Consider the following 17,675-nt stretch of genomic DNA (forward strand, 5'->3'; position numbering starts at 1 on the left):
TAATAATAATCCTAAACATAAAATAGACAAAGTAAAAAAAAAAAAAAACATAAAATATATTTAAATAAAACACAAATACAAGATTGAAAGAGTTTTAACCGACTTCAAAAAAGGGAGGAGGTTCGGCCGGTATATTTTTTAGTCGATATGAATACAATAAGAAAAATTAATTGTATAATGAGTATAACTAATAGCGGAATATCAGAAAAGAATATTCATAATTATAACAGGCGGAGTTTTAACATAACTGAAACGTGAAAATCTCTAAAACTTTGACAATTTTATATTCCTCTGTCTCTTATACATTTCATAGGTACCTAAACGTTTAATATTTTTATTGTACATACGTTCTTCTTTGAAATTAACTATGTTACTCTTTTGAGCGACGAATTTGGTTTCAGTGGGGATTACATTAACTTTGAAATTAGTCGTATATCCGGTGTTCGATGTAGAAGCTGTGGGCATTGTAGGCAACACTTTTGGTTTAGGAATGTTAGCTTTAGGTTTTTTCTTCTTGGGCGAGTCTTCGTGTAAATAAATACTCTCTTCAAGGTAATTGGACGGCTTGCTCCTCCGTACTTCTTCGACGATGAACCCGCTTGTGGCGACTACTTTGGGCTTTTTCTTGGTTTGTTCTTTCGGTTTGTCATCTAATTGGCTCAATATGGAAGTTGGCAAACGGGGCACGGGCATTTTTGTGAGAGCGTTGGTTTTGCGTACCTAGTAAAATAATTGTAAATAAGGGATTAAATATTTTCTTTTAATAAGTCGTTTTGTTAGAAAATGCGATTTATAATTTTTTTTCAATTAATAATCAATAACACCCACACAAATTTATAGCTTAGTGTCAATCAAAAAGGTAGGTAACTTGATTATCTTAGCTATTATTATAAAATACGTCATATAGTAAGTTTTTATTACCTTTGAAACACCCAATTCATCATCTTCCCTTTGTTTTCGCTTTTTATTTTTTATATTTTTGCCTTCTTCAGGTTCTATAACAAATAAATAGATTATAACAACAGTATTAAAATATAATAAATGTTTCAAATACATATTATTACACATAGTATCATTGTTAAACTATGTTCTATCTAATAAATAAATTATAATGGTACTTAATATATATATATATGTATTTTTCAGATAAAAATGCCAAAGTATTTGTCTGTCTGTTTGTCACGTCTGCGGGCTGAATAGATTTTAGTGAAATCCACTCCATTAACATTACCAGTCAATATTTCTTCTTCATTGTTCATTATTTTTCTCTTTTTCTTCGACTGAGAGGTTTCAACATCTAAAACATTTGAGTGATATTAATTTATATGTCAAATTACAAATCAACATATTATTTTAATCGGATTTTAATGAATATTATTTTAAATATAATATTAAAGACAACTTATAAATACCTCCAGATATTTCTTCCACAGAATTTTGTGGTCGTTTTCGTTTTTTGTTGGAATTGCCTTCACTGTCATCTAATACTTGAACTAGAAAAAAAATAAATAAAAAATGTAAGTACATATTACACGAGGAAAAAAAATGCTATTTACATTATCGCATAAACAAAATAATTACCAGTTTCTTGTTGAATTTCGGTTTTAGATTGACCCTTCTTTTTATTTTTCTTCTTGCCGCTTGATTTCTTTGTTTCCTCATCTACAAAAGATACTTCTTTAAAATTACATTTACATAAAAAAGTTATTTTGAGTTTGAAAATATTTATTAAACTGTTTAATTAGACTAGTATAATAATAATTATATTACTAAATTAAAATGAAAATAAAATACGTTTATTTCATAATTTTCTTTAAAAAAAATAAAAATAATATGTTTTCTTCAATAATTGTTATCATTTAATTTAATATTAGATAAATAAAACGATAATGCTGTTCTCTAGTGTAATGTCCATCATTTTTGTTAGATATGATAATTTTAACTCACCATTTTGTTCAATATTTGGTTGATTCATTTCAACACCTATTTCCAGCGGACTATCGGAATCGGAATTTTCTGCGAAGAAAAGGTTATTAATAAATTATTATTCGATTTTTACATCATTCATAGATTTAATGTTAACGTTTATTTCAAAATCACAAAAGACATCTTAGTGATAGTAGACCTTTATTTAACATTATGGACCTTATTATTCTTAGTAAATGATACTCGATAATAAGAGTTCCTTTTGTATTTAAAAATTATAAATCTTAAGACATGTATATTTTCTTTTATATGACCCAGATTTTTTCAAATTGTTTATTGATTACTATTTTAAAGACTCATCAATATTTCAACCCCAAACCTAATACAATACATGAAAAGCTTATAATTAACTAAAACTTATTTTTTTTATTTATTTTTTATTTAATTTATTTTTTTTTGTAATTTTTGTAGTGCATGCAGTGCTCATTTTTTATTAGTTGTCATCACGTCCTATATTTTTTGTGTATTTTTTATGTAAAAATTGATGTACAGCTGCTAATGAGCCTTAATAAAATAAAATAAATAAAAATAAACACGGTGGCTACTATTTTCTTTAAATAATAAATAATGGTATACCTTCAACATGTATCGTCTGTGATGCTGACAAACGGTTCTTATTTTTCTTTTCACTTTTTGGTGTCTTGATTGATACATTTAAGTCAGTAATTTCTTCGCTTGGTGTATCTGTAATGTAAATATATTTTAAAATGAATAAAAAGACCTCACAACAAGACAATTATAAAGATATTTTATTTAAAAACAATATGGTATACAATAGATTATAGAATTCAAGTGGAAATAATAATATTTGTCTTTTTCTGAATATATAAAATATAAAATGTAATCAAATAATATATAAAATGTATCTTTACCTGTGTTTATGTTATCTGTTTGTGACTCTGAGAGTCGTTTATTTTTCTTCTTGTCGCTTTTTGGTGTTTTTAATAGCGAAACATTTCCTTCCACTATAGGCATTGCTTCCAATGGATCTTAAAATGAAATAAAACTAAAAATTAGTAATCTGGATACTATAACAAAATTAGTCTTTGATATGATTTAAAAAAATACTATTGAGAATTTACGACAACAAGCTTTTTAAAAATCTATACCTAAAGCTTTATACAACTATTTTGATGGTTAAAAATTCTAAAATATATGACAATATAGATTATTGTTTAAATATTATTTCTTTATAGGAAATCTAACAAATTATCTAAACATAATAATATTATATACCTGCTACTTCTTGGCTTTGTGACTCTGACAGGCGTTTATTCTTTTTCTTTTCACTCTTTGGTGTTTTGGATAGCGAAATATTGCCATCCTTTGCAGCAGGTTCTTCTTCAGTTGGTATATCTTATTAAAATAATAAATAAAAAAAAGAAAAAATATAAGTAATAAAAGAGAACACACATTTCAAAACATAATAAGATCATTCTAATGACTAAATACCACACATTAAAACCCATCAACAATCTAAAATGGTTTCAAAAATTATATTATATAAAACTATTAAAATATACTTAATAGTTACTATTGCGTTTAAAAAATCAATGAAAATAGTTTTACCTTCAACTGCATCAGGTTGTGATTCTGATACGCGTTTTTTCTTTTTATCACTCTTTGGCGTTTTCAATACTGAAATGTTGCCGTCTTCTTTATAAGATTGTTCTCCAATTTGTGGTACTTTATATGAAAAAAAAAACCACGATTATTATTACTTAATTAAATGACAAGGATGTCAGTATTTTTTTGCAAGGAACTGCGAAATGGCCATTACACAGACGCATTGCGAAAAAGTTGAAAAAAAAAAATTGCTGTTTATTAACGTTCCGCAGATATTTCGCTACGCAGTAGTTTCGCAGAGATTCGCTGCCGCACGCGAATGCGTCGGTGTACTAACAGCGTTAACATACATAAAAGTAATTATAATACTAGTAACATGTAGATATATTCTCAAGTAAATATATAATTAATTGGGAAGCAGTACTCTTTATTTATGTAAATACGTAGTTCAATTCGCTTTAAAAAAAACTAAATTTTATATGGATATAGCAGTTAAAATATTAAAGTAGAACATATTACTTAAGATTTTTTTTATCTAAATTTCAAATTACCTTCTGTTGCAGCAATTTGTGACTCCGATAGGCGTTTCTTTTTCTTTTCACTTTTCGGTGTTTTTGCTAGAGAACGATTGCCCTCCTCTGTAGCAGGTTCATCTTAAAATAAAATTGTATGAAATTAATGTTTTTGTGAGAAGGTATGAATCTTTGTTAAGAATATTGTAAGTTTGTGGATAAAACCGCGGTGTGTAGCTAGTTTTGAAATAAATGAGGCATCATATTATCACTATACATTAACACATTTTCTATAATATGTACTTTACACAACACTAAAATGATTTCAGATATCTATAATATAAAAATGAATCGCAAAATGAAGGTAAGCGCATAACTCGAGAACAACTGAACCGATTTCGTTAATTCTTTTTTTATTACATTTCTTAAAGTACGAGGATGGTTCTTATGGAGAGAAAACGTAAAAATGTACCACGGGCGAAGCCAGGGCGGACCGCTAGTTATTAATAAAAGGAAAAACATATAATGCATGAAATATACTTCTTTAAGATAAATCTAAAGTTAATGCAGTCTCTTGCCGTCCTAAATTAATAACAAAATTATAAATTTTATTTACATACCTATTGTTATATTCACTTGTGCCTCAGACATTCGCTTTTTCTTTTTCTTTTCACTGTTTGGTTTTTGAGTTGATACATCTATTACTTCTTCAATAACAACTCCTTGTTCTGAAAATTAATCATATTTTACAATAAATATGTTAATGAACATCAGTATTTAGTTTTCGTTACTTTGAGATTGGCTTATTTGTATGCAACTTGAATTATAATTATACTTTATTGTATCGTTTATTTATAAGTAAATAAATAATATTAATTTATAAATTCAGTATTTTTTTTTCATTCAGTTTAAAATTTTCTAGAAATAATATTAATAAATAACCAAATTGTAATCAATAGTGATAAAGCCATGGCCTGTACCATAAGAGGCCCGTGTCGCAGCAGTGGGAACGGATATGGGTTGATGATGATGATGATGAGAGTAATAAAATATCTGCCTACCTGTGGTTGTATCGACCTGCGATTCTGAAAGACGTTTTTTCATTTTCTTCTCACTCTTTGGTGTTTTTAAAGTTGAAATATTAATATCTGAGGTAACTCCTTCAGATGGTGCTTCTGATTATGAAAAATAAACAATAAACACTTTTATTTTTTTAGATATTAATCATTGTTTTTTTTAGCAAATATTAAATAATGTACTATAAAATTTTATATATAAAATGGATTGAATTCTTTCCATGATTTGTGCATTGTTGGATTTGTCGCCTACAGTAGCATATGAATTTTTTCTTTTTTACGATATTATGGAGTATATAATCTAATATGTAGTATAATATAAGTACAGGAATATTTATCAAATCCAAATCAATACTAAACTCACTGGCTGTGACAAAAAATAATATATTAAATAAATAATGATTATTTTATTTACCATCTAAATTATCAGCGACGGATACCGACAATCGCTTATTTTTCTTTTTCTCACTATTTGGCGTTTTAATATTGGACACAATAATATCTTGTTCCTGAGGTTCTTCTGAAAAAAAAAAAATATTTATTAAAACACCACATAGTATTTAAACCATATTTAACGCGATAGTTTGTAAGGATGGATGGATATTATGGTGAATTGCGTAACAATAATTTATTTATTATTATTTCTAAGTAAGTATTTTTTGACGTGAAACTTCTTTAGGCGCGTTGAGAGTAAAATTTTAAGGTCGCGTCATGACGTGACGGTGTGTCACGTTATGGAGTATAGCAACGATTTTGGTATTTTTGAATCTTTCCAAAGAAGTTTCACTTCTGACACGTGTGCTCACACGCTCTTTTTTATATTTTACTAGCTTCCGCCCACGACTTTGTACGTATATCCCCGTTTTTCCCCGTTCCCGTAAGAATATCGGAAAATCCTTTCTTAGGGGACGCCTACGTTATGACATCTACCTGCATGCCAAATTTCAGCCCAATTTGTGTTGATAGATCACTATATCAGTCACCTTTGAGTTTTATATATATTATATAGATTAGGTCGTAATAATAATTAAAAGCTATTATTACGAGCTATTACCTTGTTCAATATGTGATATTGAATGCCTTTTCTTTTTCTTTTCACTTTTAGGAGTTTTTGCATGTGACTCATTTTGTTCTTGGGTTATTTCTTCAGCGGGGATGTCTGTTGAAAACGCAAAAATAAATATTTTAATGATATTCACGGATAAATGAATATACCAATAATTTAATGTTACCAAAATTTTAATATTAGAAATTATTTTAATTATAACCAAATGATGATAGTCAGGTTTTCATTTTTTTTTTAAAAAGCTACAACCGAATCTAAGAACATATATGATTTTTGACAGTAAATAGTAATACGTGATAATTAAATTAATAAAAAAATACCTGTTGTGGAGTCAACTTGCGATTCAGATTGCCTCTTCTTCTTTTTCTTTTCACTTTTGGGTGTTTTAGCTTGTATCTCACTTTGGTCTGTTTCTTCAGAAGGTACGTCTAAAATAAATCGGAAAATATTAATTCAATAATGTTATGATATATTATCAATTTATTTGTAATAGAGTAAATAGTTTCAATAAAGTAAATGAAAACAATTAGGCTATTGTTGTATACCTGTTGCTTCATTTATCATTGATTGAGATAAGCTTTTCTTTTTCTTCTTAGCACTCGTTTTCAAGCTTTGGTCTGCAATGCAAAAAATAAAATTATTAAATTACATATTTTTCTTATTTTAATATTTACACTTAAGATTATTTTAAGTTAAAGTCGCTATTACAATGGCTATTGTAGTGGTTTTGTATCTTACTATGTATTCGTATACAATATACATTCATTCTTATAACTTAGTTAGACAGAAAACAGAATAAATCATAAGTTCAACCTAGACCTCACTATCATGAAAAATATACAAATGTTTATTATGTCATAAATAAAAAATATTTACCATTATCAACAGACATATTTAATTCTTTGTCAATATTTTCTTTACCCTCTTCACTGCTGCGTTCACCTGTAGTGTCAATGAAAAAGCTTACGGCGCCATCTGCTTCGTCTTGATCTAAAAATATTTTTAAAATAAGATACAAACTTGTATAAAACAAATAAAGTTTTTTTTAATTTTTCGTAATTTTTATACCATATAAGTTTTGTAATTTATAAGCCAATTTGGAAAATTCTTTAAATTTTCTTTCTTTCTTTTATCTGAGTAACACCGACAGTTTTTGCTTTATTCTTCGTGAAGCATTTTGTAATTTATAAAGATAAGTACTTCAATATGAAATTACTTACCATTCTGAATGCTTATATTAGTCTTAGCTTCACTCTTTTTCAATGGAATAGTGTCCTTATCATTACCGGGTTTGTTACTGAAGGAATCTGCATTGCTTTCTTCAGAGAAAAGTAAATTTAAATCAATAGAATCCGATGAACTATCACTACCACCTTTAGATGATTCAAGCATTTGCTTTTCTTTCTTTGACTCTTTTTCAGATTTTTTTGGTTTTAGATTCTTGAAGACTGTTTTCACTTGTGTAAGATTCAAATCATCAATTACAGGTGCTTTTTTATTCTTCTCTTTTGTTTTCATTTCATGATTGAGTGATGCGTTACCAATATTAGGATTTTTGTTTTTATTCAATGAATTCAGAACTGAATCATAATTATCGATTATATTATTGGTGTCACTGTCTGAAGACGACAATTCATCTTCCATTGAAGCATGTAATGGATCCGATAAGTTTTCATTTGGTCCACTTTTATTAATGATTGTGTTATTTGCATTATTGGCATCTACAAAGTCTACTGTGGAATCCATGTCCTTTTTAGGGGTTTTTGGCTCCGATTTTATATCTGCCTCGAGTGGATCACTCTCTTTTAAACTTTCATTTTGCATAGTGATTTCTTTTTCATTAAGAACACTCTCATTACAGATAGATTCAGATAAGCGTTTTTTCTTATTTTTCTTTGCAGAATTTTCATTAGATATTGTGCTGGTATCATGGCTAGAATCTAATCTCATTCTATTCTTCTTTTTTTGGAGGACTGGAGCTTCCTCATCAGATGAATCGGAACTATCCTTGCTATCGGAGATACGTTTCTTAGACTTAGAATTATCGAGTTTATGACGTGCCTCAAACATCTCCCTGGAGGCTTTCTTTTGTTGTTTGGCCATGCGTTCATCGTATTTTTTCTTAGACTTTGCTGTCATTTTCAACTCGTTGTCACTCATTGATAAGTCATCATCTGTACCATCTAGTAATTGGTTATCTTCTTCATCTGAGCTAACTATAAACGAATCTTTTTCGTAATCTGAATCATTCGATAATTCGTCTTCTGATGAAATAGTTACACCTTTATCAACTATTTCGTTTTCTTCGGCATATTGACGTTCATCTTCATCTTGACTGTCCCCTGACTCATAATCATCTCCAGCATCCATAGCTTCATCATTTAGTAATTCATTTTTTTCTTTGGAAGATTCTTCCTCTGTAGAGTCGTCATCACTTGATTCATCTTTACTTTTATTTTTAAAACTCTTTGATTCATGGGATGTGTTTTGGACTACTGGACTTTTGGCATTATCCTGATTCGATTTTATTATGGAAGTATTAATGGGCGCTAATAACTTTTGAAAGTTCTTTTGTTGTAATGGTGTACTAGTTAAGCAATTCAATGATACATTTTTTCTGTCTGTCTCATTATTTTGAGATTTGTCCAAGTCCATAATAGATTTAGAAATGGACTTATTATTTGTAGCTATTTGACTTTTATTAATTTCATTGCTAGAATTGTCTTTTAATTCTGTTATTATTAAAGTGCTTTTATTTTCTGTATTATTAGGACTGTAGGATATTGAAGATTTACGCTTTGATTTAGAATGTGAATTGATAATGGAATTTTGCTGAATTGTTACTTCATTTTTTATTGAATTATTAGTTTTTTCAGGTTCGGAGATCAATAAATTGTCAGGGATAGTTTCATCAATATCCATAGGCTCAACACTGTCATTAAAACCTTCTTTATTCAATTCCTTCTCAGATTTATGACTAACATTAGCCATGTTAGATGTATTCTGAATTTCTGGATTCAGCAAAGATTTGTTTACACTATCGGGCACAGATACTTCTGGAACACATTGATCTTCATTATCATGATTTCCTTCAGGTTCGGCTTTTTCCGGATTGGAATCCGAATCTTCAATTATTATTTCTGTGTTTATTATTCCACTGGGTTCTCTGTCAAACAATTCTTTACTTGATAATTTGCTATTGTTTAAATTTTCAACTGTTAAATTAATATCACATTTGTTGAGAGTAACAGAAACATCTTTGCAAATTTCAGAGATTTTTGATACATTTAGGTCCAATTTGTTGTCACCAGAAGCCATGCTATATCTTAATGGTAATTTAATTGAACTCAATTTGTCTTTCTTACTCTCATTATCACTATAAAAAATATTCTCTTTTAAATTTGGACTGCATACAGTAGACCAAGATTTAGTTCTCTTTTTCTTGCTTTTAAAATTATTGCTTTCAAGAGCTGATGTACTCTTATTGTGAATATTCTTCGTTTTTGTGTTTATTTGGTCAATATTATTAATTAAATTTATTGTTGAATCTAGAGATTTTGAATTATCACTTTTATTGGTTTCTGATTTATCATTAATATGTTGAGTTGATGAAATACTAGATGATTCTGTTGATTTGTTATGGGACTCTTTTTGTTCATTGACATTAGTATCATTATTTAATAAGGCACTTGTGTCTTCTAGTTTAGTTATTAGTATTAGTGGAATTTTATTAAGCCTTGGACATTTTCTTAGATTGCTTTGAGGTGAAGTATTGGTGGTGTCATTACCACTAGTTGATTTTCTTGATACTGTTTCTGGTTCTTCAACAATGGGCTCAGTTATTATGATTGCAGGCTTTGATATTGCATCCACTAAAACATAATAATAAAATTAGGTCTTTAATAACATAAGTATTCAAATAAAAAAAAATTTCTATCTGTAATATGGGAACTATGTTATATTTTAATTAAATATGTGGTTTTAATAAGTGTTTTTTTATATTAATTAATTTACTGTGATTAAAAAAAGTTTTACCCTTGTCAATGCTGGAAGTTGAATCTCTTCTTGTCCTCCTTGTTTGTAGAGTAGGTGTGTTAGAAGCTTCACTATCACTTCCTGAAATTAAACATAATACATGTAACATTATATTACTTGGGTTCACCTTGACACTCTTTGGTAGAATATTATAACAAGAGAGAATAGAGAAGATTTTTAACAGAGTAATAAGGTGACCCTTTACAAAAAAAAAGAAACATGCAATATGCATATTATAAGAAAAGTCATTAGCATTAGACAATTAAGGACACATTGTTAAGGCGACTACACCACCGAAACTAGCGCCCCCCCCAACATTTTATTTTTTTACTCCTAAACCAGATCAAATTTAAAAAATCTAGCTCGGTACTTTGCTAGTATATTACTTGTAGTATTTTTGGTATTACTTTTCATTATTTTGCATTCGGTAAATTAGGAGAACTTTTGATTACCGCCAAAAGTGGCCACTTTTGGCGGTAATCAAAAGTTCTCTAGAATAATGAACAGTTAGAATAGTGAAAAGTAATACCAAAAATACTACAAGTAATATACTAGCAAAGTACCGAGCTAGATTTTTTAAATTTGATCTGGTTAAGGAGTGAAAAAATAAAATGTTCGGTGGCGCTAGTTTCGGTGGTGTAGGCCTCTTAAGTAATTTTAATTAAAAATATTGTAAAAAATATGACTGCCATAAGTATGTTTATCTATACTATTATAAAGCTGAAGAGTTTTTGAACGCGCTTATCTCAGGAACAACTGGTCTGATTTGTAAAATTCTTTCGGTGTTAGATAGCTCATTTATAAAGGAAGGCTATAGGCGATAAGACCAACAGGAGCGGAGCAATGCAGGTGAAACCGCGCGGCATTATATTTTTAATTTATAAAGTCTTATCTGTGACCTTCTTAAGTTTTATGTTACCCAATATAATAAAGCAACATACCAAGATGTGAATTTCTCCTTGCGGCTCGTTTAGCTCGCGGTGAGTCCACAGCTAAAGCCGCAGTCTCCGATACAATGCTTGTGTTTGACTTGATCCTCGTACTGCGTCTTGAGGGTGTCACTGCTTTTTCTTCTACTGGCTCTAGAACATCCTTCACAGCCTTTCGTGTTGTTCTTTTTGGTGTTAAAGTTTCAGGAACAACTTAAATTGTAAATAGATTTTATTTATCAAATTGTAAATGTTAGAAATTTATTAATGATTTATTAATAAACACAAAAAAGAGGACAAATAAATAAACCTTTTATAGAACAAACAATAACTAAATGGAAAAAAGAACCTGTAATTCAATAAAATTATAGCCTATCAGTTACTTTATTCATACCATTTTCATCAATGAGATCCAGCTCAGGTTTAGCTCGCCTTGTTGCTCTTTTCTTTGTTGGAGTGTTGGGTGTCAACACCTTCTCCTCTGTCTGTTCTACAGACAGCCTCCGACGCAGCCGTGTAACAGGTGCTGTGAACACCATTCAACATTTACATTAACAGTTTAAACATTTATCCATATAGTGTTAAAGGCTCTCAATATTCTTGAACATATTCTGATATAATTTAGAATAACAATGCATGAATCTTTATATATTTCGGCTTGTTTAAGCACTACACTGTATGAAGGAACTGTCTACCTAAGTACAGGATTTTTCTAGCTGGAAAGGCTTTGTCATTTGTAAATTGTTACATTATTTGTGTGATCCACAGAGATTAATTTTATACTCTGAATTCATTTATTAAATCCAATAATCTTATAAATTCAGAAGTACATTTGATTAATCCATACTAATATTATAAATGCGAAAGTAACTCTGTCTGTTACTCAATCATGCCTTAACTATTGAACCAATTTTCATGAAATTTGGTATGGAGATATTTGGATACCCGAGAAAGGAAAGGCTACTTTATATCCCGAGTTTTTCTTTGACTGCGCGGGCGAAGCCGCGAACGGAAACCTAGTTTTCACATAAATTCAGATAATGCAAGTTACTATTAGTAATAACCTACTAATCATGTCTTGGAATTAAAATTATAGTGAAAATGTTGTAAAGGAGGATGAAAAATCAAAAAACATATAATATGCCTTTTAGGTACAATGGCATAACAAGGATAAGATGAATGGGGGTAATTTAATCTGGTTATTTGATGCGTATCCTTACGCCGGCTGTATGGCGTTGCTTGTAGTGGTGTCATAAAAAATAAAAAAGAACCCATTTTGATAAAATATGTAATTGAGATTAGTTAATATGCTCATAAATCATAATAAAATTTTGTATATAATACTTACACCACGTAAATAAAAAGCGAAAAGGTTCTACGCAAAAGCATGTTTTAGCTGTTGTCGTAGCATTATTCAATAATATACAGGTTTTTACTGTGATTAGGTAACAGTTTTATAGGAACAATAAGTAGGTAGGTAAAGGTAGTGAATGTAAATAATTAGATAAATCCAATAATTATTTTGCAGGAGGATAGTAAAAATGTAAGGGGTGGACACAAGCAAACGCTGGCACGTTTTCATCGTCTTTATAGCGGTTTCACCTACCTTTAACACCACTATCTTCTTCCATACTTAATTGCTTAGTTTTATTGTCTTTTACGAATTTAGGTTTGATATTTTCGAAAACACGTGTGACGAAATAACCGAGTCACATTCATAGAAAGATCAACGAGGTTGAGACTTCGGTCAAACAGCTGTTGAGACGCCGCGAAACGTCAATCAATTCAAAAGAGACCACAGACTATAGAGGTTAGAACTACAACAGACAAATAATAAGGTATAGAGTATAGACCAATAAATATGTACACCAATTTTTAAAATTAGTAAAAAATCTTCTAGTTGCTGCGGTAGAATCACGGCTGAATGATGTATTATTTAATGATTCTGAGTAGCGAATATGATTTTGTCGAGCTAACCTTTAATTTCTTATAATATTATTGCCCGATGCCGTATGTAGCCGATCCGGTAAACATGATATTGTTAATCTGTGCTGAAAAATTTTGAGTGCGCGCCGAAATTCAATTAGATGAAATAAATATAAAAAAAAAATGTGAGTGTTTTCTACTCATTTCCAACATTTCTAACACCTACGAGTTACGACTAATGATAGGTATACTAACAGTACAATGTTAGTTTAGTCCTATTTTTAGAGTATAAGTATTCTTTGGTTTAGTCTTAATACGGCATATATGGGTCAAGTGTATAATATTCAACGGAAAAATGATTTTTGAAGTCGACCAAATAGTGCCTGAGACGGCGCGGGCGTTCAAACAAATATACAAACAAACAAACGTTAAAATAACATGTAAGTATGGATAAATTTTGAAATAAATTGATCTTTAATAATTATTGAGGGTACTAACTATAAGCTCGTTACACGGCAGTCTGGATGTCACAAGGCTGATGAAGAGAAATGTTAGAGACTACTTTTCTAATTTCTATACACTTATTACATATTATACTTAATAGAAAACAACATCTATGGTATTTTACAATTTTCAATTGATTGTAATCACAATAATTGTAATAGATAAATGACTAATAGGTAGTAGGTAGTAGATAATAAATATCAATATTGAACCCATTATTGAACCATTGTATTGAACATTCTTTCATCCGCAGAAATTTTTATACTAAATCAACTTATAAATTAACAACATGATTGAAAATACGGTAGGACAATAATAATTATAAAGTTTATCTCAAACTTTTTGGTATGTGTAGGTAGCGCATGTCGCGTGACGCACGATACGTACGATAATTATCGTACAAATACGATAATTTTTAAGTTAAATGTCTATAGTGTGAAAAAAAGTTTCACTTTTACCGTGGTTTCATAAAACCACACAACATTTTTTATTTTTAGTGAATGCAGAAATTGTTAATCCATTTATAATCATAGTTTATAACATCTATTTTTGCATGCGTCATGTTATAGTGAAATGCGCCCCGCGTTAGGGTTAAGTGGGACCGCACTTAAAAAGACATCAAGGGTACAGAAATGGCATTATATCTTCCTGATGACCCTCCACACTTCACAGAAATTACGCCTAACAATGTTAGCCTCGTTTCTCTCACCAAACGGTCAATGAAGGTTCGATGGAGGAATATATATCGTTTGACACTGAAAATAGCTTTTACTATTTCCTCAGCCTATTATTAGCAGCTGGAACGGTTTCATCATTTGTTTTACAACTGTGTACGGTATGTTTATTTGTCTTATTAATTAAGAGTATGGTTTTGTTTTTGTGTTTAATAAAACTGATGGCGCCGCGCCATGATGTCGATGTTTATGTATTTTTTATCTGATATAAATTATTTTATTGTGAACATAGATAATAATGAATTACCCTCATGTTCAATAGTTTATTTAATTACTCTAATGAGGATATGCATTATGCATGTAATATGCATTTACAGTGTGTTTGTAGATGTACGTACGTTGTAATGTGATATATCATTAAAAACAAATTTTAAGTTGGACGTAGTTTCTACATATTCCATTACCTGCATAATGTTTTAAAGCAGCGCGCTTTAAGTGATTAAACTCGGTCTCCGTTGTGCATTGAGAAAACAAGTTTAAAAAGCGACGAAAAAAGTATTCCTACTCTTTTCTATGAAATTCCGGACTTTTCATAGACGGATATGACAATGGTCAGAGGTCTGCGGGCTCGAGATCAACCATTTTTGTAGAACAAAACACGACCGCAAGTTTTGACCTGTCCATCACGTAACAGACTATTGTATGAATAATTGTATTCCGCTGTTTGTTTTGATTAATTTTCATTAAGATTTTCATAGAAAAACACTAATTTAAAAAAAAACGACGTGTGGCACTCGGGGTCTGCCGCGGTAAAGCTATTGCATGCTATGCCTTCAAGCCACACCTCCGCCCGTCGGAACTCGGAGTGGGGAGCGTGAGGTTTTTTCGTTACGGAATTTCTCGATTCGGTCCCCGCGCTCAAGGCCCGCGATAGAAGCTATGCAATAGCTTAAAATTAAAAATTATATCAGTCAGTCTTTTTACCGAATATCTGATCATAAGCGTTTCAGCTGTTGTGAGCGTGACTTGCCGATATTGTATTAAATCAGCCAACACTATGCATACCTATAATCTATATACCAACATAAAATACATCAAGAGCTCGTTATAAAAAATTATTTTACTATGACTTATTGATTGTTAACATATCCTTCTATTGAACTATTCCAACCATTATTCCGTCACTTTACTGTGGATGTTACCACAGAGTAAGTAATACACTACGTAGATTATATAACATGTCACAAGCGTATGAATGTCATGTCGTTTGTATGCTCTGTGGCCGGGTGACCACGCTGCCAGGAATTCTCTTCGCTGTGTAAGGGAATAGCGGTGGGCGAAGCGTCGTACCATGAAATTGCAACACTGACTCCGGTTAATAGACGTGATAATTTACAAGTTATTACGACGGTGGGGGGACAATATATTGTGTTTTTAATTTATATTTTGATGTACATACCTATGTAATATTACTGGGATAAACAAGATTAATCTTCATGAGAATTTCAACCTTATTTTCACTATAGGTGGAAATAATAGTTATCTAATACGAAAACACAAGAATAAATCTTTATTCTTTTCCCTTTTTTGATGCAATTTTTTTCAGACTGTATCTGAATGCAAATAAATTTAATTTCATACAAAATTTATAATGCAAAATGAACAAGATTAAAATTTTAACATTAACATAAAATTATAAACATACGCCAGCAAATCCCTTATACCTACATAATGAACTTTAAAAAGTGGAAATGTCGTCACCTGCTCTACTAACTAACTACTGAGAACAGCACAGCTTCTTATCCGAGAGAGAAAGGAAACTTGCACAACATTGCGCTTGCTATGTTCCTACATGTAGACTGTAGTTACTTTGAACAATGCTCTGCGATTTGATGTTAGAACTAAGTTTGTATCTTAATGTTAAAAAGTTTGCAAATATTTGAGGTTATTTTGTGCATAGGGAAAGTTAGTAGACGTGACGTAGATACATTTTTGTAGAAACTATCTCAAAGCCACAAGGACAATAAAGCTTTTATATCATCTTTCTCAAAAACGACGGAGGTTCAACTCGGAACATTTTTTAAACTCTCTAACATCCATAATTAGATAAAGGAATGAATAAATAATAAGTACTTAGTATTAGACAACTTTCGGGGCAATGTATAGCAATAATAGTGGTAAAAACACAACTTTAAATCAAAAATTACCTGCAGCTACAGTATCAGATGTCATTAGAAAAATTGAACAAAAGCGTAAATGGAAGTTAAGCATAAAACGCGATGGAACTGGTAGCTTGGCACTCGTAAACTTGCGCGTCATTTGCTTTCTGCCGCTATAACTCCGAAAAGGCTCACATTTTCTGATCCCAAATGTCTCTCCCGAACAAAAGCCTAAACTTTAATCCCAAACAAATGACTTCGACTGTAATAGCTATCGATTTCGCATTTTGTTTTATGTTAAACCACTGTAATTCATTTCGTTCAGTTGGCAATTACAAATAAAGGTTGAAATATTGTTGTTGCTTTATTTAAAAATGAGACCCCAAAGTAAAAAGTACCTATATTTGCATATTCAGTTTATACATAGAAAAACAAAAGCATAGTGATTTTGAAGCTAAACAATGTAGATTACTAAGGCTATGTCAGCCCATGCACACTATTTTATATGGTAATGGAGTTTCATTCTTATAAGTGTAAGCCTAAAAAATGGTTGGATCAGCTTTCGGGCTCTTGTTTGAAATGATCTCGTGGAGTAAACAAATATTTGAAAATAAATAAGGCTTTATCGTTGGTCCCGGCTCGGCGCGTCCCACAATATTCTCAGAGGCAAGGCGACTTCGTCAGGAGAGCACAATTTATGGCCAGACATTATTTTTGTCAAAACCACTCAAAGACTTCATGTCTTGACGTAGTGAAGATGTTATTACCAGATTCTCGGGGAACTTTTTATGATTGCACATATAAGAACTTAACTAATGCAATTAAAATTTTTATACCCACTGTAGTTTAATCAGCATTGTGCATTTAGGCTATGCTAGAGTATTAAATTTATGTTGTAGGTAAGTTGAAACGTATAGTTTTGTGACAACGTCGCGTCGTTAGCATTGAGATCAGTTTCATCCTTGGTTTCATCATTCATGCTAGCAAAAACGTTTTTTTAGCAAACAGTAAGGATAACCGCATTGACATTTACAAATTCAGGCTCATGCTGTATGTAGTCCCGGTGTTTGAAGTCAGGTTGTTTAATGATGGATTTGCACGAGTATTCACAATATTGCAATGAAATATCAAAATTATCGATCGATCGAAAGTTTCAACAGCGATGGGTGCTAAGTTTGCAAAATTCGGTGTTTGATAATATGATTCATTTATTTTTATTATGAATGGATCATATTGATTGAT

At 30.5% G+C, this 17,675-nt stretch overlaps 1 protein-coding gene across 1 annotated transcript; it reads right to left on the bottom strand.

Annotated features, from left to right (window-relative positions):
- Positions 1 to 73: 73 nt before the first annotated feature.
- LOC123692445 (dentin sialophosphoprotein) lies at positions 74 to 12,932 on the bottom strand. The gene is made up of 23 exons (XM_045637191.1): positions 12,777 to 12,932; positions 11,565 to 11,696; positions 11,183 to 11,383; positions 10,242 to 10,322; positions 7,427 to 10,078; positions 7,083 to 7,196; positions 6,752 to 6,823; positions 6,527 to 6,634; positions 6,195 to 6,299; positions 5,556 to 5,660; positions 5,126 to 5,239; positions 4,685 to 4,792; positions 4,104 to 4,205; positions 3,556 to 3,672; positions 3,223 to 3,342; positions 2,859 to 2,975; positions 2,563 to 2,670; positions 1,948 to 2,016; positions 1,582 to 1,662; positions 1,413 to 1,493; positions 1,232 to 1,297; positions 922 to 995; positions 74 to 720 (listed from the first exon to the last, which is right to left on the bottom strand). The coding sequence occupies exons 1-23, from the start codon at positions 12,799 to 12,801 to the stop codon at positions 265 to 267; spliced, it is 5,208 nt and encodes a 1,735-aa protein (XP_045493147.1). The 5' UTR covers positions 12,802 to 12,932; the 3' UTR covers positions 74 to 264.
- Between the last annotated feature and the right edge of the window lie 4,743 nt (positions 12,933 to 17,675).

This window comes from Colias croceus, chromosome 6, assembly GCF_905220415.1.
Source record: "Colias croceus chromosome 6, ilColCroc2.1".
Classification (NCBI taxonomy): Eukaryota; Metazoa; Arthropoda; class Insecta; order Lepidoptera; family Pieridae; genus Colias; species Colias croceus.

What these genes read in the sequence shown, in the direction of transcription:
- LOC123692445 (XM_045637191.1), bottom strand. Translation starts at nt 12,801, where the DNA reads ATGGAAGAAGATAGTGGTGTTAAAG. An exon ending in AACTTCCAGCATTGACAAGG is followed by an intron (nt 10,079 to 10,241) that starts GTAAAACTTTTT and finishes ATTATGTTTTAG; the next exon opens with TGGATGCAATATCAAAGCCT. An exon ending in ACAAAGCCAAGAAGTAGCAG is followed by an intron (nt 2,976 to 3,222) that starts GTATATAATATT and finishes TTTCATTTTAAG; the next exon opens with ATCCATTGGAAGCAATGCCT.